Source organism: Chlorocebus sabaeus, chromosome 15, assembly GCF_047675955.1.
Source record: "Chlorocebus sabaeus isolate Y175 chromosome 15, mChlSab1.0.hap1, whole genome shotgun sequence".
Lineage (NCBI taxonomy): Eukaryota > Metazoa > Chordata > Mammalia > Primates > Cercopithecidae > Chlorocebus > Chlorocebus sabaeus.
In genome coordinates this window covers 6,151,192-6,176,240 of record NC_132918.1, presented here as the reverse complement: position 1 = coordinate 6,176,240, position 25,049 = coordinate 6,151,192, and the positions used below count along the sequence as shown (strand labels likewise).

Below are 25,049 nucleotides of genomic sequence, written 5' to 3'. Positions count from 1 at the left end.
GCTCGACACTAACTTTGCATGTCACAGATTAACTAGTTGAATTCATTGCACAATGACAGAAAAGGGATGTGCCCTGACACTCAAATGAACATCTTCCAGCCTGCTCCACCCTCCTACGTCCACAACTAGACTAGACTTGACCACTGAGGAAACTCTGGACCAGAGGCTCAGAGACACCAGTTGCTGGGCTGGTACAAAAGGCCAGCCCATGAGGCATAATGCATTTCACCACTCTGTTTTATTGGCCAGGTCAGAAATAACACAGACATATTTCCTTCTTTTACTGGCTCCTGTGCTATAGCGATGCTTAACCTGCCCTATAATAGTGACTTTTGTCTTATCCACAACAAATAATGAAGTAAAGGCTTTTAAAAGCAAACAGAATAATTGTTTACAAGGAAATTTAAAGATTTTAAAAATCAAGAACACTAGAAAACGTCCAACTTCCTAGTCGTCAACAAATGAAACTTAAACAGCAATAGAATATCTCATTTCATCCATAAAATAATTGAGATTCTAATACACAATGCTGGGGTTATAATGGAAAATCAGTGCTTCTGCATAACCTCAGGGAGTGAAGCAGGTAGCATCCTTGTGAAAAGTAGTTTCTCAATCTTTTATCTGGTGATTCCTGAGCACTTACGTGGTTGATTCCATACCAGATACTTTATATATGTGACCTCATTTAATCCTCAAAACAACTCTAAGGGTGATATTGAACTAGATTTGAAGTAGCTTGTCCAAGATCATGCAGATCCAGAACTTGAACCCAGCTCATTCTGACCTCCAAAGCCCAACGTCTTAACCATTACAGTCATTAAAATCTCCATAATATTTTATGCACTCATCCTACATCTGAAAATACATCACGAGAACATAATAAAAACTTTATATGTAACAGTGTAGACTATAATATTTTTACCAGAGTGAAAAAATGGAAGCAATCATTATACAAGTATAAAGACCGCATCCATCGAAAAATATTTAAGATACAATGTCAAGGACACAAACATCCTACAAATAGTGAGATTATAGCCAGATTTAAAAAAGAAAGAAAAAACCAAGTGTGTGATATGTTTATGCACTTATGTGTGGGCGTATGAGAAAAGATTATATGAAACAGTTGTGTTAAAGTGATGGAATTACATGTGGTTACCCCTTTAGTTTACTTACAGAAAAGTATGCACTGGTAGCCTTTATTTTTTATGCTATTGGTACTTTATTGAAGTATAATTTACATGCAATACAGTGCTCAAAGCCTTAAGCATACAATTTGAGGAATTTTGACAAATATACACTGATGTAACAATCAAACAGATCAAGAAATGGAATATTTGGCAGGGTGCAGTGGCTTATGCCTGTAATCCCAACACTTTGGGAGGCTGAGGTGGGAGGATCACCTGAGGTCAGGAGTTTGAGACCAGCCTGGCCAACATGGTGAAACTCCACTAAAAATACAAAAATTAGCCAGTGTCGTGGCACATGTGTGTAATCCCAGCTACTCAGGAGGCTGAGGCAGAAGAATCACTTGAACCTGGGTGGCGGAGGTTGCAGTGAGCTGTGATCATGCCACTGCACTCCAACCTGGGCAAGAGAGCAAGATGTCGTCTCAGAAAAAAGAAAAAGAAAAAGAAATGGAATATTTCCCTCCCACCACCTCCAGAGAGTTCCTTGTGGCACCCCCTGCCCAGACCCTCACTTTGGAGGGCTCAGCATCTCACACCCTACCCCCATGAACATATGTATTAAAGAACACTTGGCTGCCCCGGGCACTCATGGTCCAGTGCTCAGCGCTGGCAGGTGCACATAGCCCTGGAAATCTATTCTTTGAACGCTGCTCAGACCCAGGGAAATGCTTCACAGCTCTTGGTCTATGTCCTCAAAAGAAAATGCGACCGCATCCAAATGCTAGGGTGGTTTGTGGGTTGCGCCACTGCTGACATCAGGGACACACACTGCTTCAGAGTGCAGGGAGGATTTGAACTGCGGAAGTGCTTAGATAAGAGAAAAAACAAATGAATTAACTTGAGAAATCCCTCCTCTCTCATAGCATGATAATGTAGATTCTTTGGTAATTATATATCCAGTCCAATAGAACCAAGCATCAATGCTCTTACTTTTCTTTTTGTAATTCATCATGCAAATATACTCAAAGTTTGAACTTGTTAAACACAATTACATTTTACTTAGATCACATTGACTTTAGATCACTGTTCTCAACAGTTCACTGTTTTTGCTGACATGAAGACAAGAAAAAATATATTTTATGGAATAATGACTTAGGGATTATGTATATATTTATTATTAATTCACATATCACTGGCCCATAACCAGTGAAACCTATTGATTGGAAACAGTGTGTGGACAAAACAATAATAATTATTATCATTACTGTATATTCAGTATACATACAATAATATGATATAGTATGATGAGATGAGAAAGGAGATTAGACAGAGAAACAGAAGGAGACAGAAACACAGAGAAAACCATGTGAAGATAGAGGCAGATATCAGAATGATGCAACCACAAGCCAAGAAATAGCCAGAGCCCCCAGAAGCCAGAAGAGACAAGAAACTGAATCATCCCCAGAGCTTCTAGAGAGTGGCCGTACCAGCACCTTGATGGTGGACTTGTGGCCTCTAGGACTGTGAAAAAAATTAATTTCTGTTGTTGTAAGCCATCAAGTTTTGTGGTCATTTGTTACAGCAGACACAGGAAACTAATATAATAGGCATAGACTGGAAACAGATAATTCATAGAAGAAATATAGCCAATAAATTTATATCAAAACATGTTTAACCACATGTCTTAGTCTGTTCTTGCTGCTATAACAAAATACCTTCGACTGGGTAATTTACAAATGTAGAAATTTTATTTCTCACAGTTCTGGAGACTGGGAAGTCTAAGGTCAAGACACCAGCAGATTCAGCGTCTGGCAAGGTCTTCCTTCTGCTTCCAAGATAGTGCATTCTTGCTGCATCCTCACATGGTGGAAGGGTGAAAGGGATGTATGCTGAGTCCTCACATGGCAGGAGAGATGGAAGAGGGAGGCAGCTGTCTGAAGCTTCTTTTATAAGGGCACTAATTCCATTCACAAAGGTGGATTCCTCATGACCTGTCCACCTCCCAGAGGCCCCACTTTCTAATACCGTCACCTTGGTGGTTAGGTTTCAACATATGAATTTTGGAGGGACACATACATTCAAACCATGGATAAAGAAATGTAAATTAAAACAAAACGAGATATTTTCTGCCTGATGGATTAGTGATTATCTTAACAATGAATAAGATTGGGTTGGTAAGAGCGTAGGCAGATTATCTATGGGTGAATGTATAAATAGGTACAATCTTTCCATTTATTAATTTAAAAATAACTGTCAAAATATTAAATATGCAGCATTTTAGCCAAGAAATTCCATGTCTAGGGATTTCTAAGGTAATACTAACACAAGTACAAAATAAATGGGTTCAAAGATGTTTATTATAGCTTGTTCTTTTGTTGCAAATGACCATTAATAGAGGATTGGTTAAATAAATGATGATAAAGCCATATAATAGAATACTATGGAGGCATTAAATAAAATCAGATATATCTATGCTACTGACAGGAAAGGAGGTTTAAAATATATTAAGTTTTTTAAAAAGACAGTGAGATACAGAACAGAATGTTGTTTATATTTATATATATGTATGTATAGAGGTACTGCTTAAGTTGAATTGCAATGAGCTATTGAAGCAGAGATGGCTCGCTGCCCATCAAAATATCACAGATCCTCTTCCATACAGTAGCTTTACCACTGAAAGGCAGTTGCCTAGCCAGGGCCTTAATCTCCCACCCACCCCTTTACTTTCAGTTATGGTCATGTGACTGAATGCCAATGCGAGGTAAGCAAAAATGATGTTTCACTTCTAAGCTGGGGTATTTAAAAAACAAGTTTGCTTTCACCACTCTCTCTTCCCTCTCCCAAGCTGCAAGGTGACAACTCCAAGTATAGCAAATGGCAGACCCACAAGATAGAGGCAGCCAGGGTCCCTAAAACACTGAGAGAAAACAGCTCTCTGACAGAGGACAGTGTGTTGGAATCTATTAATCCACTGAAATTTAGGTGTTTGTTACAGCAGCTGGTGCTACTCTTAGAAGCATTCATTTTATAATATTAATATAATATAACAATATATTTATAAATATACTTTTTCTTTAAAAAGAGAAAAAAGGGAGGGGGGACAGTCAGTGGAAAAGCAAACCTCCAGTTGCTAACCCTCCCTGACCCCCCAACAATTACATAAACTATGGGTCTTTATTAACGCATATTTCAATCAGCGTGTAATCTCTAGTTTCATTCCCCTAATCCCAAGGAATCAGTGTTACTTTAGTCCGAAAAGGCAACTGACAGTATCTCATGAACATAATGCTGCAGTAATGTCAGAAAGGTCTTTCACATACTCACAAAACTTACATTAACATACTCAACCTTTCATTGTTGTCTTGAGTCACAGAATAAAATGACTGACAGCTAAAGAATACAGGTGAACATTTCATAATCTTCTTTAGTAGGGAAAAAAATAAGGCATATATAATGCTGTGAGCTTAGGATTTGGCAATTCTTATTCTTCTTTCAAATTATTTCCTCTCTTCACTACTAACAGAGTTGGAAAGCCCTTGTAATAATTTTCATAAAATCAGGGCAACCATATACACTTCAATTCAAGCCTTGTAAGGATTTGTGTGCATGCATAGGTGAGCACACATGTTTAAATATGGAAAGCAAAATCTATTTAACAAGTTGTCCTTATCTAAGTAGCAAATATATCATGGCCATTGCCTTTGAGAATATAATTTATGCATTACATACTAAATAAGTATATGGTATATAACTATGAATCATGTCTTAATCAGAAAGTATACTGCAACAATGATTATTTTTAAAGCACACTTCATTTAATAACTTCCCACTCTTGAAGAAACAGGTTCCAAGTATAAAGGGTAATGAGAGAGCCTAAGACATTTGCTTTAATCACCTTTTCTAGCCTGTGATCCAAAGGGAATAAATGTATTATAAACATGTTCAAGGCAAACAAACAAACAAACAAAAGGTGGGAGCATACCACTAAGTGCATTTCTAAAAGAAGCAGTCTTAGAAACAAGTAGTTGCTTCAGCTTTGAGAACATCTGTCTTGCTGGCTTCCAAGTACACGGAAAGCACACTTAGAAATGATGTTTCTTCTCACCAGCCCACTGAAGGGAAGCGCTTTTCTTTTTCTACTCTGAGACCATCAGTCTGTTATCAGTTCATGCATCTAACATGAAGCCTTTCAGACTTAACATTTTTCTCCAGGAATATGAATTTCATAACCTGGATTCTTATTTTCACTTTCATTTCATAGAAGAAATATAGAAATATTGAAATGGTAAAGGTTCAGATCCTGAGATGGGATGTAGAGCATCTCCTGAGCTCCTGAAGATCAGGTGCAAGTACAATCTGACTCTCAAATGAAGGATATTCTTTACTGCCATGAAGTGACCAAGATCCTACTTACTACCACTTGGAAAAAAAGCAAGATATGTTGGTAATTTTAAAAAATAGAAAACACAACCAAACAAAATTAAGTAAAACGTATTCCTTTAACCAAAATTAACCAGTTATCTCATTGTTATACAATACTCAGTGCATGTATATGTATGTGCAGACATATGTAGGCTTTCAAAACAAGCTCACACTTATACATTCCATATTACAACCTAATTTTTCAGAAAATTGTATCTTTTTATTACGAATCTACCTATGAACATACCAATAAATGACCATCTACAATATTGTAATAGCTAATTAATGCTTTTTAAAAAAAGTCATTTTAGAAATTCTTCACAAAAAACTTGAGACAGTACTGCAAAGTACGATTTTTTTAATGTAAAATTTCTTACTTTTAAATCATTATGCTAAGAATGAGGAGAAATAAAACACATACATAAAACACATGCATCATTGCTTCCACACTACCTTTTTTTGCCACACATTCTAGCCTGATGCAACTTCCTACTAAACGGTGATAGGCCCTCATCTCTGCCTCTGTTATCCGCACCAAGGTGTAAGGTGAGTATCTAGGATCTTGCTGCTCACACTTCGTGCACCAGACCACCACTGGATTCCAGGAAACAGTGTCACCTCGCTCGCTCTCCATTTCTCTCTAGGCACTGCACTCACACAGAAATGTTCAATCCTTTCTCCCAGTTAATCTCCCTGAAGTTCACTCAAGGTCATTTCATGGCTGAGAGCTGATCCTTTTGATTGGTGAGCGCTCACAGGTTTACAGCCCCAGCAGATTATCAAACGTACTCATTTAGAAACAAAAGGAAAACTGGGGGATGACAGAGAGGGGCATCCTAGCTTCAGTGAGAATCAGAATTTTTTTTTTAGAAGTATCACATCATCACATCATGAGACACAAATCAGGCCACCAGATATTTAAAATAAAATGATAAGGATAAACTTTTTAAAGGATGTTCTAAAAAAACAAACAAACAACAAAACAAAAAACTTATTCCAGGCCACAATTCTACCCTCCTCTTCTAACCTCTCTAGGCTGCCAGTAATAAAATCCAGAGGCTTAACGCTGCAGCCAGTAAGATTCACTATCTGAGCAGGCACCTTAGATTGACATGGCAAACAGTAAAGGTTCAGATCCTGAGACAGGATGTACAGCGTCTCCTGGACTCCTCCTGAAGATCAGGCGCAAGTATAATCTGATTCTCAAATGAAGGATATTCTTTGCCTGTCATAATGTGATCAAGATTCTACTTACTACCACTTGGGGAAAAGTGAGTTCACCTTTCAAACTGTGCCATGCAGAGAGGATGATATACTGAGAGAGAGGCTGCCTTTCCCTGATGCATTTTATCTTGGTTCTTCATGCTTAATGGTATTTATTAATAATGTGTTTCCATATTTAAAGAAAGAGTACAAGGCAAAATAGCCAATCAGCAAGTAATAAATGTTTTTACACAAACTTCTCATCTTTATTTGTATCATTCAAGCTAAAATTTCAGAGTAAGCCTTGCAATTGGCCAAGGAGAAACTGGAAGACATTTTTTTTTTATTATTTAAAAAGGTTTTTAACTTTATTTGGGGGAGGGATAAAAATGTACAAATATTAAACTATACATTTCAATGAGCTTTGACAAAAGAATATATCCATGTAACCCATACCTCTTTCAAGATGTAGAACATTTCCATAGCCCCAGAAGACACTTTCAAGTCCCTTCCCAGTCAACCCTGGTTCCCAGGCAACCACCATTGTGACTTTTTTTGAGAGAGACTAGTATTGCCTGTTCCAAAACATCATATGGTATAATAATACAGTATTGATTTTTTTGTGTCAAGCTTCTTTCTCTCAGGATAATGCATTTGAGATTCATCCACAGTGGGTATCAGTAGTTCGTTCATTTTCATTGCTGAGTTATAGGTCATCGTATGGACAGCTATTGCTTGTTCATTCTCCTACTGACGGACATTCAGGTTTTTCCCCAACTTGGACTGTTTTAAATGAAGTTGCTATGAACCTTCATGTAAAGGCCTCTGTGTAGACATGCTTAGCTTTCTCTCAGACAAATATCGAGAAATGGTATTGATGAGTCAAAGGGTAGGGGTATATTTAACTTACAAGAAACTGTCAAATGTTTCCCCAAAGCAGTTGTACTAGAAAGCACTTTAAGATTACAGACTACTCTGTTGATTAATTAGAGCTAGTTCTTTGTTGTTGTTAAAATTACAGTAAGTTTGTGGAGATGAGGGGAATTAATGAAATCATTATCAAATTTATTTGAAAGAATATAAAAGGATAGAAGGGTTAAGAAAATGTTTTTTTTTTTTTGGCCAGGCACAGTGGCTCACACCTGTAATCCTAGCACACTGAGAGGCCGAGACAGGAGATCACTGTAGCCCAGGAGTTTGAGACAAGCCTAGGCAACATAAGGAAACCACGTCTCAAAAAAAAAGGTTTTTAAAAAAATCAAATGCTAGATAAAGAGAATTTCTCCTGGCAGATATTTTAAAGTTATTATGTTAGCACTAATAAAATACAAAGAATGAAACAAGACCCAGGAATAGATTATCAATTCAAAAATAACAATATGTAAAGAATGAGGCATTGCCAATCAATGAAGAAATACTTAATAAATACTACTGAGAAAATTACAAAAAATATATATCAGAAATTTAAAAGTTGTGTAAAAAAAAAACACTAAAAGATACTTTAAAAAACAAACAAACAAACAAACAAAACCCTGATGATTATTTACTTATTCTTTACTTGAGGAAGGATATAAAAGCAACAGAAGAGTCCAGGCGCAGTGGCTCATCCCTGTAATCTCAGCACTTTGGGAGGCTGAGGCGGGCAGATCACCTGAGGTCAGGAGTTCAAGACCAGCCTGGCCAAAATGGTGAAACCCCGTCTCTACTAAAAATATAAAAATTAGTTGGGTGTGGTGGCGGGCACCTGTAATCCCAGATACTTAGGAGGCTGAGGCAGGAGAATTGCTTGAACCCGGGAGGCAGAGGTTGCAATGAGCCGAGATCGCACCATTGCACTCCAGTCTGGGTGACAGTGAGACTCCGTCTCAAAATAAATAAAATAAAATAAAAGCAATATAAGAAATTGTAACCTGCAAAAGGGTCTTGTCACTCACTGCTTCTCAAAATAAGTCAAAAATAATGACGAGTTGTGATAAGAGAGAGCAAGATTGTATTATCCGTGCTAGCATGGGAAGAGTAGAAAGCAATTCCACTCTTAAATTTGTGGAGGGAACACACGGGTTTTTAAACAAAGGACTCAGAAAGTAGAAAAGGCAAATGGGGCTACGAGATTCTAGGTGGCGTGACTTGCTCAGGTGGCTCCGGTGGCCCTCGAATTATTGTCTCATTTGGTGAAGGGGCTGGCACCTTCGTGGATCCTGCCAGGTTGCAAATTAGTCTTCAGCTGGGTGTGGGTTCCATCCTCGAAGGAATCTTTTGTTGAAGAGAGAATTCTGGAGGTGCCTGGTCCCTATTAGGATCTGACTCTTGAAGCTTCTAACAAAAATATGACCAGATAAGACCACATGGTCTGTGCTTAATAAGCATTAGGCAAATAAATGTTCATAAGGCATGACAGTATAGTATGGGAAAGGAAAGGGAGTGGAGGTTCGCAGCACATTCCATTGCTGTCTTTTAAGATGAGAGGCACATACATGCAGTTTGTCTCAAAGTTATATCTTGAAACTGACAGGGGTAAGAGGAAAAGGGAAAGAAGAAAAAAATTGTTTAAAAAGTGGTTTGAGGCTCAGCTAAGCTGATGGTTACAAAATAACAAAATAAAAGATCTATAGATTTGACTACACACAATTTTAAACCTTTGTATGTTAAAAGACATCAAAAACAAAATTATAAACAGCAAACTGGGGAACAAAAAACCTTCTATAAACTTAAGAAAGGTTTAATAGCTTTAACATTTAAAAAATTTATGCACAAATGCCTTGGTCCCAAGCCAAATATTAACAAGTCACAGAGCAAAAAGTAAAACAGCTAATAAAATATTAAAATCATTAGAGTTCACTCATAATTTTTTAAAATTCAATTAAAATGAATACAAAACCACATTTATCAAACAAGCAAAAATTCAAATAAGAAAATAAAAATATGCATCACTAGAAGACTAACATTACAGATACTGCATCATTCCCTTAACATACATTCTTTTAAAACAACCCTGCAAGTAAGTTCTGTCATCAGCTCATATGTCATACAAAATCACAAGTGCTGATAAACAGATCAAGTGAAAGCAAGAACCCCCACATCCTGTTGATGGGTATAAGTTTCCCAGAAGACAATCTGACCAAAACATATTTAAAAACTTAACACTTACACTCCCTAATGCAATAATATTTTCTAGAACTCCACTTGTAAAACAACAATATGGGCCGGGCACGGTGGCTCACGCCTGTAATATCAATACTTTGGGAGGCTGAGATGGGTGGATCACGAGGTCAGGCGTTCGAGACCAGCCTGGCAAACATGGTGAAAGCCCGTCTCTACTACAAATACAAAAAAATTAGCCAGGCATGCTTGTGGGCGCCTATAATCCCAGCTACTCAGAAGGCTGAGGCAGGAGAATCACTTGAACCTGGGAGGCGGAGGTTGCAGTGAACCGAAATCTCGCCACTGCACTCCAGCCCAGGTGACAGTGCGAGACTCCATCTCAAAAAAAGAAAAAAAAAATCTGAAATTTGTGCAAAAATTTCTGACTAAAGATGCTCCTTGCCTCTTAAAAATAACATTGGGAAACTGGAAATAACCTATATGAACAACATAATTTATGGTAAAATCATGTAGCAAAAAAATTATAAAGCATTAAAATATTATCTATGGAGATGTCTGAATAGAATTTACAATATAATTGAATGTATAGTATAGTTTTCAAAAGCAGAATATAATCTATATAATTCTATCTGTAATATGATACATGTAAAGAAAGCTAGATCATATCATCTTAACTATGTAAAAATGCCAAAGGAACGAAAAGCTAGAGGGATATAGCTCAAAAGGTAACTGTGATTATTATTAGAAAATGGGATTATAGACCTTCTTTCTTGTACTTTTCTGTATTTTCCAAATATTGAACAATGAGCATGTGTTATTTTTTCTGTATTATTTTTCTTTGCTAATTCTTCTTAAAATTGTTTTTTTAACCAATAGTATAAGTCACTCTTTTGGGGATACAGTTCTATGAGTTTTGACAAATGCATAGAGTGGTTTAAGCATCAACACAATCAGGATACAGTATAGTTGATCGCCCCTGTGTAGTCAAACCACTCACCCACCCTTAACCCCTGGCAATCACTGCACTCCTATAGTTTTACCTTTTCCCAAAATCATAGAAAGATCAGTATGTACCTTTTGATTCTGACACCTTTATCTTAGCATAATACATTTCAGATGTATTTATATTATCATCTGTATCAATAAATCATTTCTTTTTATTATTGAATATTCCACTGGACAGATGTATCACAGTTGATCACTTCCCCAGTGAGGTACACTTGGGTTGCTTCCAGTTTTGTTTTTTTAGACAGGGTCTCGCTCTGTCGTCCAGGCTGCAGTACAGTGGCATGATCTCGGCTCACCACAACCTCCGCCTCCCAGGTTCAATCAATCCTGTTGCCTCAGCCTCCTGAGTAGCTGGGATTACAGGCGTGAGCCACCAGGCCCAGATAATTTTTGTATTTTTAGTAGAGACAGGGTTTCAACATGTTGGCCAGGCTGGTCTCGAACTTCTGACCTCAAGTGATCCGCCCGCCTCAGCCTCCCAAAGTGCTGGGATTACAGGCATGAGCCACCAATGCACCTGGCCCTGCTTCTAGGTTTTAATGATTAAGAATAAAACTGCTATAGATATTCATGAACAGATTTTTAAGTGACCGTGAGTTTTCGTTTTCTTGGGTTGCGATTACTGAGTCATATATTAAGTGTGTGTTTAACTTCATAAGAAACTGCCAACTGTTTTCCAATATGGCTGTACCATTTAACTTTCCCACCAACAGTGCATGTAAGATATCCAGTCCCTTGTCATCTTCACCATGACTTGGTATTGTCATTTTTTTTAGTCACTCTAACAGGTACGCAATTTCACTGATGACTACTGATATTGAGCATATTTTCATGTGTTTTTTACTATCTGTATATCTTGTATCTTCCTTGATAAAGTATCCATTCAAATCTTTTGCCCATTTTTAAATTGGGTCATTTGAGTTTTTTTATTATTGAGTTTGAGAGTTCTTTTTATACATTCTGGATCAAGTCCTTTGTCATATATGCTATTCACAAGTCTTTTTTCTTTTTTTGAGACAGAGTTTCGCTCTTGTTGTCCAGGCTGGAGTGCAGTGGTGTGATCTCGGCTCACTACAACCTCCGCCTCCCAGGTTCAAGCCATTCTTCTGCCCCAGCCTCCCCAGTAGCTGGGACTACAGGTGCGCGCCACCATGCCCGGCTAATTTTTGCATTTTTAGTAGAGACGGGGTTTCACCACGTTGACCAGGCTGGTCTCAAACTCCTGACCTCAGGTGATCTGCCCACCTTGGCCTCCCAAAGTGCTGGGATTACAGGCGTGAGCCACCATGCCCAGCCTATTCACAAATCTTCTTTCCCCAGTTGGTGGGTTGTCTTTTCATTCTCTAAACAGTATATTTTGCAGAGAAAAAAAAAATGTCAATGTTACCAAAATCTAACTTAAATCAAATTTCCTTATGAATCAGACTTTTGGTCTTGGTGAACAACTAAGGTCACAAAGATTTCCTCCTATGTTTTCTAACAGATTTCTAATTAGGTCTTACATTTAGGTCCATGATCCACTTTGAGTTAATTTTTCAATATGGGGTGAGGTATAGGTAAGGGTTCAATTGTTTTGCACATAGATGTCTAATTGTTCCAGCACCATTTGTTGAAATTGCCATTACATCATACTCCATTGAACTGCCTTTATACCTCTGACAAAAATCATTTGGCCATATTTGTATGGTACTATTCTGGATTATCTACTCTGCTCCATTGATCTACATGTCTATCCTTTTGCCAGTACCACACTGTTGTGATTAGTTTGCTTTAAAGTAAGTTTTAAAGTTAGGTAATGTGAATCCTCCAAATTTGCTCTTTTAAAAAAAATTGTTATTATAGTTCTTTTTGCCTACTATAGTATCTCTTAGCTGATTCTCAATTTCCACAAAAATACATAATAGATTTTTTATTGAAGTTGTGTTTAATTTATAGATCAATTTGGGAAGAATTGACATCTTGAGTCTTCCAAACCTTAAATACGAATGATATATTAGTTTTATAAACAGTTTTTAAAGCCCTTATGAAATATCACATAATGCTCATTCTCCTCCCTCTTTCTTCTGCTTATTTTTTAGATTCTACTGCAAAGCCCACAGAAAATGACCAGAAAATATGATCTTTCTTTTTAAAATCTGGGTCAGTTTTCCCAAGGCACTGAGGGAGAAAATGGCCACCTCACATATGAGGTTTGTGTAGTGGAATTTTCCTTCTCATTTCTGCACCATATGTCAAGGTCTAAAATCCCATTTCACAGCCTGCAGGCTTGTTCCTCCTTTGCAAGCAAGGCTAGAGGTATAAATACTGCAATAGAAATAAAATGGAATGAAGAATAGGAGGTTGAGAATGCAAGAGTTCATTAGGCCTGTCATTCTAATCTAGGTCCTGCACCAAACCCTCTTCATGGTGGGGGAGAAAAAAGAGGAAAGAGAAAGGTGCTATGGGGTATGGGAGGTGCCAGTAAATTGGTGAGGGTAAGGGCTGTGAAACCCTGAGGTGCTAGGGTGGCCAGAGGACACTTTCAACACAAAGATGCCTCCGGCTCCATTTCAAAGTGTCTGTGTTGCTAGACACAGGCTCTATTTGCTCTGTTTGCTCTCCCACCTTTGGAAAACTACCTTGCAACCCCCGATCTTCTGTGTGCATGATTTTTGAGACACTGGGAGAAAGAGCTGGATTGCACAACTGAACCAACCAAGTGCAAAAGAAAGGCAGTCACTGAAAACTGGAGCCCAGAGCAGAGAGGCCAGGAGACCACAAGATCAGCCCAACGATGAAAGAGAACCTGGGAGGCTTGGGACTCCACAAACGACCTGGGAATGATGGCTGACTTTGCCTAAATACTGTCTTATGTTTGCTTAACGTCTAACTCCCCATTAGACTGCAGGCTCCAGAAGGACATTCATTCATTCCTCCAGGCCCCCTACCTAAGGAGCTGCGCAGGATGCTGCAGCTGCAGCAGTGGAGGCGGTGGCCTGGTTCTGGCCCTTAGAGGCCTATGGCCATGGGCAGGGGTTATCCCCACTCCTTCATACCCCATCCTCAGTCCTGGCCCAGTGCCCAGTTCCCACAGGCCTTTAGGAAACGTGGTTAGTCTTTGTGTGTGTGTGTGTGTGTGTGTGTGTGTGTGTGTGTGTGTGTGTGTGTGACGGAGTCTCGCTTTGTCACCCAGGCTGGAGTGCAGTGGCGCCATCTCGGCTCACTGCAAGCTCCACCTCCAGGGTTCACGCCATTCTCCTGCCTCAGTCTCCAGAGCAGCTGGGACTACAGGCGCCCGCCACCACGTCCGGCTAATTTTTTGTATTTTTAGTAGAGATGGGGTTTCACCGTGTTAGCCAGGATGGTCTCCATCTCCTGACCTCGTGATCCACCCGCCTCGGCCTCCCAAAGTGCTGGGATTACAGGCGTGAGCCAACGCGCCCAGCCGTGGTTAGTCCTAAATTGGGGATTAAAGAGGAGAAACAGGCTGAAGGACTTCTTTCCCCACAGCAATTTAATAAATTCTAGCTTCCCAGGGTATAGAAAGAGAAAGCTAAAATGAATGTGAACTGATCTGACAATAGGTAGAAAAAAACAGACACATAATCCAAAACCTGGGCTGGACAGGGGCTAAGCTCAGATAACTGAACAAAGAAATCCAGAGGCAACTCTTCTAAGCCTCTGTGCTCAAACATTTTGAACACCTGTAGTTTGTCCACATGCATACCGTTTGTACTTAACCCCCTCATAGTAAAGTCCTCTAAATACAAAGAGTCTTCTATACTAAATAAAAGTGCATAGTGATGCTGCCACCTTGCCATGATAATGAGAGGTTATAACTTTATTAGATTATTAGACTTTTTGCTTAAGACTCTAGTGCTTAGCATGGGAAGTGCAATTAGGCAACACTCCTAAACATTTCTTCCTTAACAGGCTTATCCTTATTTAAGAATTATGTATTTATTACTTCTGCATGTTTAAAGACTACAAAGTAAATCCTCTAGCTTTAGTTAACAGTTTTTCTTTGGAAGAAAGTGACTATTAATAAGTCAACTTTTCGAGGGACTCATAAAATACTTAAATTCAGGGATTGATGCTTTCATTTTCTATTCGATTTTTTCAAAAGATTTTTCAAAACTCAGTAATAGCACTTCTGTCATTTGCTGGTTTATATATCACTTTGTCAGGTGAAATTAAACCAAATATGAGCATTCAAAGGCCTTGAAGCCAGCCAGACCTGACTTTCAATTCTGACATTTCCTCTTGCTATGACCTTGGGCAAGCTTCCTAACCTGCTTAAGCCTCAAATTTCTCCTCCATATAAATAGACTGCACTTACCATTAAACTTAATTAAATAAACAATGTACATTTAAAAAGCACAACTTGTGACACTAAAAGGCAGGAAATAAATGGTAGCTAAAATAACATCTTTTTTTTTTTTTTTTTTTGAGATGGAGTTTTTGCTCTGTTGCTCAGGTTGGAGTGCGATGGTGCGATCTTGGCTCACTGCAACCTCCACTTCCCTGGTTCAAGTGATTCTCCTGCCTCAGTCTCCTGAGTAGCTGCGATTACAGGTGCCCACCACCATGCCTGGCTAATTTTTGTATTTTTTAGTAGAGACTCGAGGTTTCACCATGTTGGTCAGGCTGGTCTCGAACTCTTAACCTCAGGTTATCCACCCACCTTGGCTTCCCAAAGTGCTAGGATTACAAGCGTGAGCCACTGCACCCAGCCAATAGCATCATTTTAAATGTTATTTCCATATCCTCTAGCCTTTCCAATCTCTTACTCCTAGAAAAGGATCTATATGAGGAAGGAAAAACAATGAGACACCATAGATCTGCCTTCAAGCTTGAGGTCATTCTTTCTTTCAATAGCTCAATAGTGAGCTATTGAGCTTTGTTGTCCAGGGAAGGGTTGTTGACCATGGAGGCCTAGGCAGAGACTACAATAAATTGGACAACTAGTGCAGAAAGACCAATGCAATTTCTAAAAGTGGTTGTTCCCTTATCTTGCCAATTAAATAGCTTTTCCCCTGCATCTGCCTAAATCTTTTCCTTCCTTCAAGATCAGCTCAAGTCACATCTCATATGAAGCTTTCTCCAATCACTGAAGCTCACAATAACTTCTGCCTCCAAACTCTCACACCACTATCTATACTGGCAATTGATCAAGCATCAACTTGTGACTTTCTGCAGTCTTTCTTAATATACCTATCAGATTGGGCCTTGAACTCCCCTCCAGTCCAGTGGCCTACAAGTGTCCTCTCCAAACCCCTCAGATCTTTTGTTATCTGGATAAAGCAGGGACCCATGGGTGATTCAGCTGGTATTAAGAGCTCAGGCCCTCAGATTCCCCATAATTCTCTCCCCATGACAGCTTGTGGGCCATATGCCTGGCCCACTGCCTTCGTCGTGGTGGGTGCTGTCTAAATACCATCCATTCATTGACCAGTGACATCTTAATGTAGTTATGGTGCCCGAGCACCCAGGCAGTCACATAGGGGAGGTGGCACACTGAATATAGGGCAAGGTTCCTATTTTTCCCAGGGCCAGCCCGTAAAACTGCCTAAGTATTTTACATTCTTAATGATTCTAAAAGTTGAAAGCATAAGGCCAGCACTTCCCAGGTTATTAGATTTGTTTTAGGGTGACTCTTCACCTCAAAGCCCTCTTCCCTGAGGACTTCTACCCCCATGCTAACACCCAGCCACTCTCTAAATCCACAGCTGAATAAAGAGCTGATCTGCAAAGAAAAGCAGAAGAATGGTATAGACACAGGAGGGAAGCAGAGCACAGTGACCAGATGACACCAGAGAGAGAACAGCTGTCTTAGCTCCTGACTGTACACCTTGCTGATGAGGCCCAGGGAGACCTCCTGCTCTGAGGTTCTGTGAGATACTCCATCGCCTGGAGAGCACTCAGCATGGAATAGCAGTGGTCAGGAGCTCAGACTCTGAAGCCAAGGCCTCCTGGGTTCAAATCCTGGTCCTGCCACTTACCAGCAAGATGCTCTAAAAGGAGCTAATTTTTTTTTTTTTTTGGCTTTGTTAATTTGAATTAAATATTCATGTCTTTGGTAATGTCAGTGTGTTAAATTCCAAAATCTCTTAAGTTTATTATAATAATTATTGCCTGCCAGTATGAACTAAGTGCTTTAATTTCACAAGTCCATGACAATGAGATAGTCTTCCTTTTCAGACTCATTAAAATCAATCAATCCCCATTTCTCACAATAAGCAGAAAGAGCACTTACACTCATTTGGGAAGAGCTGGCCCATGGTGCCAGATTTGGGCTCAGAGGCCCTCTGGCTGGGTCATATTCACTAACACCCAAAGGGAAGCCAATGTGATAATAGCCTCACCCTTCAAAGAAAAATTCCAAAACAAGCAGGACCATTTCCATTTTGATCCTCAGTGATTTCAAGTATCTGGCAAAGATTTTTAAATTAGCTATGTTAATTAAGTGTAATTTTTTGCAGAAATGTTAGGCTACTTGAAGCTTTTTTTTTTTTTAATAAGGAACACACATGAGCTTTTGGAACACAAAGGATGGCCTGTGGCCATAGCTGAGAAGTACAGGAAGCCCTGATAAGAGGCCAGCTACCCAGACTCCCTGACATCAGAGGTCCTTGCCTTAGTTGGTTCCTGGACAACAAATGATAGGAAGTATTTTCATCAAGCTCAGCATCCTTGAAAATGAACTACAGTTGTTTTAACATTCAAGATCCTTGACATCTGGCTAAACACAGAGAAAAACTTTGAGACCCAGTTTTTTGGTATAGCTTGCAAATGTTGTAGTATGGCAAACACTGTAACATGCTGGAAAATGCCATGATGAAGGAAGGCTGTGTACATGAATTATGTTTTCTCTGTGAAATGCACAGAAGGTTAAAAAGCCAAGGAGATGTTCTGCTTCCACTAGAAGCCAGAATGCTAGAAGGAGGCTCAACACTACCCTAACGACAACGACAAAAAAAAAAACCCAGATAAACTACAAAATCATAACTTTTCTTAAATGCATATAAGCAAATAAGAAGCAATCCCCTAAAAGTTTTAAATTAATTGTATAAGACTGAGTGAGACTAGACTAATGGGAGCATACTGAGCCCCTAGGAGTCACTGCAAAGGGAATTCACAGCTACTTGCAGGCTCTTCTCTAATTGTGTTTGTTTGGTGGTGGTGGTGGTGGTGGTGGTGGTGGTTGTTGTTGTTGTTGTTGTTTGAGACGAAGTCTCCCTCTGTCATCCAGGCTGGAGTGCAGTGGTGCCATCTCCGCTCACTGCAACCTCCACCTCCCAGGTTAAAGCAATTCTCCTGCCTCAGCCTCCTAAGTAGCCGGGATTACAGGCAACCATCAGCCACCAAGTCCAGCTGATTTTTGTATTTTTAGTAGAGGCGGGGTTTCACCGTGTTGGCCAGCCTGGTCTCCAGCTCCTAACCTCAAGTGATCTACCCACCTCGGCCTCCCAAAGTGCTGGGATTACAGGTGTGAGCCACCATGCCTGGCTTTCTCTAATAGTATTTTTAGTGGATTCCTTAGGATTTTCTATATACAAGATCATGTCGATCATGTCATCTGCAAATACAGATAGTTTTACTCCCTTTCCAATCTGTATGTCTTTTCTTTCTTCTTCTTTTTTTTTTTTTTTTTTTTTTTTTTTTTGCCTGACTGCTCTGGCTAGAACATCCAGTACAATGTTAAATAGAAGTGGTGAGGATGGACATCCTTGTCTTGTTCCTGATCTTTGGGGGAAAGCATTCAGTCATTCAACACTAACTATGATGTTAACTGTGGGCTTTTCATAAACACCCTTTATCAGGTTGAGGAAACTTCCTTCTACTCCTAGAAGTGTTTGTTTGCTTTTTATCAAGATAGGGTGTTGAATCTTGTCAAATGACCTTTCGGCCTCTACTGAGATGCTTATGTGGGTTTTCCCCTTTATTCTATTGATATATGTATTATATTGATTGATTTTTGGATGTTAAACCAACCTTAAATTCCTAGGAAAAATCCCACTTGATCATGGTGTATAATCTTTTTTGTATGTTGCTGGATTTGGTGCCAGAACTTTATTGAGGCTTTTTGTGTCTATAGTTGACCTTTGAACAATGTGGGAGCTGGGGTGACAAACTCCCTCAAAGTTGAAAATACCTGTATAACTTTTGGCTCCCCCAAAACTTAACTACTAATGCCTACTGTTGACTGGAAGCCTTACCAATAACATTAACAGTTGGTTAACACAAATTTTGTATGTTATATGTATTATAAACTGTATTCTTATAATAAACCTAGAGAAAAGAAAATGTTTTAAGAAAATCATAAGGGAAAACATTGTTAGGGTCACCCCAACCAGGCTATTCCCCTCCCTTCCCATGGGTCTTACGATGCAGTCCTTTGTGACCTCCGCATAGCTCCCTCAGGGCTAAAGACAAAACCCCCCACGTCACTGACCCCTCCAGTAACTGTCCAGGCAGTTACAGGATGCAGTTAACATGTCTGCTCACCTCGCAAAACAAAGCTGGCAAAAACATCTCCAGGATGCGGTCAAGACGCCTGCACCCCCGACTCAGCTCCCCTACCCTGGCCCAGTTCCTCGCCCTGCAAAGCCCTGCTGTAGTCTGTAAGTGGGGCTGCCTCCTCTGCTTTTGTCAGGAGGTAGCCCGGCAGGACTGACAATAAATCAGCTTGCCTGAACTTGGGTCTATTGGCCTCATTCCTTCCTCGGCTGTCCTTCCAATTATCCCTTACAAATATATTTACTATTCATTAAGTGTAAGTGAATCGCCATAAAGGTCTTTATCCTCCTTGTCTTCACCTTAAGTGGGCTGAGGAGGAGGAAGAAGAGGAGGGTTGGTCTTGCTATCTCTTGGTGGCAGAGGAGAAAGAAAACCCACGGATAAGTGGACCTGTACACTTCAAACCTAAGTTGTTCAAGGGTCAACTGTATATTCATAAGAGATTTAGCCCATAGTTTGCTTTTCTGTTGCATTTTTCTCTAGTTTTGGTATTAAGGTGATACTGACCTCATAAAATGAGTTGTGGAGTATTCTCACTTCTTCTATTTTTTGGAAGAGTTTGTGAACAATTGGTACTAATTCTTTTTTAAATGGCTGGTAGAATTCACCAGTGAAGCCATCTGGTTCTGAACTTTTTTGTGTGGGTGGATAAGTTTTCAAAAAATTACTAGTTTTAAAGTTTTTTTTAAAAAATTACTTCTTATAGGTCTCTTCAGATTTTCTATTTCTTGAGTCATTTTTGGTAGTTTGTATAGTTTTAGGAATTTGTCCATTTCATCTAGGTTATCTTATTTGTCGGCATATAGTTATCCACATTATTCCTTTACAAGTCTTTTTACTTATGTAAGGATGATAGAAATGCCCCTCTTTCATTCAAGTCATTTAAGTCTTCTCTTTTTTCTCTTGTTACTCTATAGCTAAAGGTTTATCAATTCTGTTTATTTTTCAATTAATCAATTTCTGATTTTGTTGATTTTCTGTATTGCTTTTCTATTCTACATTTCATTAATTTCCTCTAATCTTCACTATTTTCTTCCTCCTACTTTATATTTAGGTTGCTCTTCTTTTCCTAGTGTCTTTTTTTTTTTTTTTTTTTTGAGATAGAGTCTCACTGTTACCCAGGCTGGAGTGCAGTGGCACAATCTCAGCTCACTGCAAGCTCCGCTTCCAGGGTTCACACCATTCTCCTGCCTCAGCCTCCCAAGTAGCTGGGACTTCAGGCGCTCGCCACCACACCTGGCTAATTTTTTGTATTTTTTAGTAGAGACAGGGTTTCACCATGTTAGCCAGGATGGTCTCGATCTCCTCACCTTGTGATCTGCCCACCTTGGCCTCCCAAAGTGCTGGGATTACAGGCGTGAGCCACCGCGCCTGGCTAGTGTCTTAAATGTGGAAGATTGGGTTATTGATTTAAGATCTTTCTTCTTTTTAAATGTAAGCATTTGCAGCTATAAATTTCCCTCTCAGCACTGCTCCCATTGCAACCTCTAAGTTTGAGTATGTAGTGTCTTGATTCTCACTCATCTTAAAGTATTTCCCTTGTGAGTTCTTGTTTGACTCATTGCTCTTTATATGCATGCTACTTAACTTTCACATTTTTGTGAATTTTTCACATTTCCTTCTGTTGTTGATTTCTAATTTCATTCCATATTGATGGAAGAACATACTTTGTATAATTTCAATCATTTTACATTTATTGAGGCTGTTTTAGAGTCTAGAATATGGTCTGTCCTGGAGAATGTTCCATGTTCCTTGGAACACTTGAGAATGTTCCAAATGTATATTCTGCTGTTGCTGAATGGAGTTATTCTGTGTTGGGCCTGGTTGATTTATAGTGTTGTGTAGGTTTTCCATTTCCTTGTTGATCTTCTGCCTGTTGGTTCTACACATTACTGAAAGTGACATACTGAAGTTTCCAACTATTATATTTAATAGTTGAATTGAATTTTTTGTTGTTGTTGAGACGGAGTCTCATTCTGTTGCCCAGGCTGGAGTGCCGTGGTGCAGTCTCTGCTCATTGCGACCTTTGCCTCCCGGGTTCAACCGATTCTCCTGCCTCAGCCTCCCGTGTAGCTGGGACTACAGGTGCCCACCACCACACCCGACTAATTTTTGTATTTTTAGTAGAGACAGGGTTTCACCATGTTGGCCAGGCTGGTCTCAAACTCCCGACCTCAAGTGATCCACCCACCTAGGCCTCCCAAAGTGCTGGGATTATAGGTGTCAGCCACCGCAGTCGGCCAATAGTTGAATTTTCTATGTCTCCTTTCAATTCTGTCAGTGTTTGCTTCATGTGTTTTGGAGCTCTGTTTTTAGGTGTTTGTAATTATTATATCTTGCTGATAGATTAACCCTTTTGTCACTATAAAATATCCTTGTTTATCTCTAGTGACTTTTTTTAAGTCTACTTTATCTGATATTACTATCATCATTATAACATACATCATCATGTATAGTTACAATTTGTATCATACATCTTTTCCCATCCTTTTACTTTTATATATCTTTGAATATACTAATTGTATCTTTGAATATAAAGTGTGTCTCCAGGAGACACCATATAGTTGGCTCTTATTTTTCAAATCTAGCCTGACAATTTCTGCCTTTTGACTGGATCATTTATCCATTTGCACTTAATATTATCGATATAGTGGGATCCATGTCTGTCATTTTAAGTTTTGTTTTCTCTATATCTCAATTTTTTTCACTTACTGCTTTCTTTTGCATTAAATAAAAATTTATAGTGTAGCATTTTAATTCCTTTGATAATATTTTCATTATATATTTTAAGTTATTTTATTAGTGGTTATTCTATAGTTTATCATATACATCTTATCAAAATCTACTTCAGATTTATACTAACTTAATTAAACCTGAAATACAGAAACGTTACTTCTATATAGTGCTAATCCCTCTTCCCACTTTGCTATTATACATAGTATATCTACATATGTTATAAATCCAACAATACATTGTTATAATTACTATGTTATATAATTTTATGTTTATTATAGAATCTGAGACAAGAAAGGAGAACAGTGTATATTTATAGAGTTTGTAACATTAACCTTATTTACTATTCCTGGTTCTCTTCATTTGTTCCTATGGATTTGAGCTACCCTCTGGAGTCATTTCTTTATTCCAAATGCAGCTTTTCTCCTACCCACCTCCCCTGTTCTCTTGTTAAATATATTATGTTACTGAATATTATAGACCCAACAGTACATTATATGCAGATGCTCCTCAACTTACAATGGGGTTAAGTCTTGATAAAGCCATCATAGGTCAAAATAATTGTAAGTCAAAAATGCACTTAATGCTGGCAACACAGCAGACAATCCCTAATTTATGATGGCTTGATTTATGATTTTTCAACTTTATAATGCTGCAAAAGCAATACAGTTGGCCCTCTGTATCTGTGGGCTCTGTATCCATGAATTCAACCAACTGAAGATCAAAAATATTCAAAGAAATAAAAAAAAATACAACAATAAAAAAATACAAATTCTAAATATAAAGTACAGCAACTATTTACATTGCATTTATATTGTATTAAGTATTAGAAGTAATTTAGAAATCAGGCTGGGAGTGGTGGGTCACACCTGTAATCCTAGCACTTTGGGAGGCCGAGGGGGGCAGACCTTGAGGTCAGGAGATCGAGACTATCCTGACCAACATGGTGAAACCCCATCTCTACTAAAAATTTTAAAAAAAATTTAGCTGGGCGTGGTAGTGCGTGCCTGTAATCCCAGCTACTCAGGAGGCTGAGGCAGGAGAATCATTTGAACCAGGGAGTCAGAGGTTGCAGCGAGCCAAGATCACGCCACATCACTACATTCCAGCCGGACAACAGAGTGAGACTCTATCTCAAAAAAAAAAAAAAAAAAAAAAGGCCGGGCGCGGTGGCTCAAGCCTGTAATCCCAGCACTCTGGGAGGCCGAGGCGGGCGGATCACGAGGTCAGGAGATGGAGACCATCCTGGCTAACACGGTGAAACCCCGTCTCTACTAAAAAAATACAAAAAGCTAGCCGGGCGAGGTGGCGGGCGCCTGTAGTCCCAGCTACTCGGGAGGCTGAGGCAGGAGAATGGCGTAAACCCGGGAGGCGGAGCTTGCAGTGAGCTGAGATCCGGCCACTGCACTCCAGCCCGGGCGACAGAGCGAGACTCCGTCTCAAAAAAAAAAAAAAAAAAAAAAAAAAAAGAAAGAAAGGTAATTTAGAGATCATTTAGAGTATACAAGAGGATGTGCATAGGTTAACCATTTATATCATTTTATAAAAGGAACTTGAGCATCCAAAGATTTTGGTATGCACTAGGGGGTACTGGAACCAATCCCCCTTGGATACCAAGGAATGGCTGTATTCATTCAGTAGAAACTGTAACCCCATCATAAGTTGTAAGAAGCTCTTCAACTTATGATGAGGTTACATCCTGATAAACCCATTGTACAGTCAAAAATTTGTAAGTTGAATCATTGTAAGCTGGGGACCACCTGTACTTTTATTTAACATAATTGCTTTTTAAATCAGTTACGAGAACAAAGAAGAAATATGCATTTACAGTGTCTTTCATAATCACATAATTACCTTTACTGATGCTTTGTTTTCCATATAGATTTGAATTATCACCTGGGGTCACTGGCTTTCAGCCTGAATAACTTCCTTTAGTATTTCTTAAAAGGTGGATCTGTTAGCAATTAATTATCTGTTTTTGTTTATCCAGGAATGTCTTTATTTTGCCTACATTTCTTAAAGAGACTGCATTAGTCATTTTCACACTACTATAAAGATACTACCTGAAACTGGATAATTTATAAAGGAAAGAGGTTAAATTTACTCACAGTTCCACGTGGCTAGGCAGGCCTCAGCAAACCCACAATCATGGTGGAAGGTGAAAGGGAAGCAAAGCATATGTTTACAAGATAGCAGGAAAGAGAGAGTGTGCAGTGGAAACTGCCACTTTTAAAACCATCAAATCCTGTGGCCAGGCCTGTAATCTCAGCACTCTGAGAGGCTGAGATGGGCAGATCACCTGAGGTCAGGAGTTCGAGACCAGCCTGGCCAGCATGGCAAAACCCCGTCTGTACTAAAAATACAAAAATTTGCTGGGTGTGGTGGTGCACACCTATAGTCCCAGCTACTTGGGAGGCTGAGGCAGGAGAATCACTTGGACCCAGGAGGCAGAGGAGGCAGAGGTTGCAGTAAGCTAAGATCATGCCACTCCACTACAGCCTGGGTGACAGAGTGAGACTCCATCTCAAAAAATTAAATTAATAAATAAAACTGTCAGATCTTGTGAGAACTCCCTCACTATCATGAGAACAGCATGGAAAAACCACCCCATGATCCAATCACCTCCTACCAGTTCCTTCCCTCAACATGTGGGGATTCCAATTCAAGATGAAATTTGGATGGGGACACAGAGCCAAACCATATTATTCCACCCCTGGCTCCTCCCAAATCTCATGTCCTTTTCACATTTCAAAACCAATCATGCCTTCCCAACAGTCCCCCAAAGTCTTAACTCATTTTAGCATTAACTCAAAAGTGCAAGTCCAAAGTCTTATCTGAGACAAAGCAAGTCCCTTCTGCCTATAAGCCTGTAAAATCAAAAACAAATTAGTTACTTCCAAGATAAAGGATGGTGCACACATTGGGTAAATGTTCCCATTCTAAATTAGGGACATT

At 39.3% G+C, this 25,049-nt stretch overlaps 1 protein-coding gene across 2 annotated transcripts in view; it reads right to left on the bottom strand.

Annotated features, from left to right (window-relative positions):
- The window catches only part of MCF2L2 (MCF.2 cell line derived transforming sequence-like 2), a 261,670-nt gene that overhangs the window by 226,839 nt on the left and 9,782 nt on the right, over positions 1-25,049 (bottom strand). The window contains exon 1 of one of the 2 annotated variants that reach the window (XM_073023421.1): positions 6,003-8,610. The exons of the other annotated variant lie outside the window; for it this stretch is intronic. Coding sequence (XP_072879522.1) covers positions 6,003-6,183 — 181 coding nt within the window. The 5' untranslated portion in view covers positions 6,184-8,610. Of the gene's footprint in view, positions 1-6,002; positions 8,611-25,049 lie in introns of those variants that run through there. 2 annotated transcript variants of the gene reach the window in all.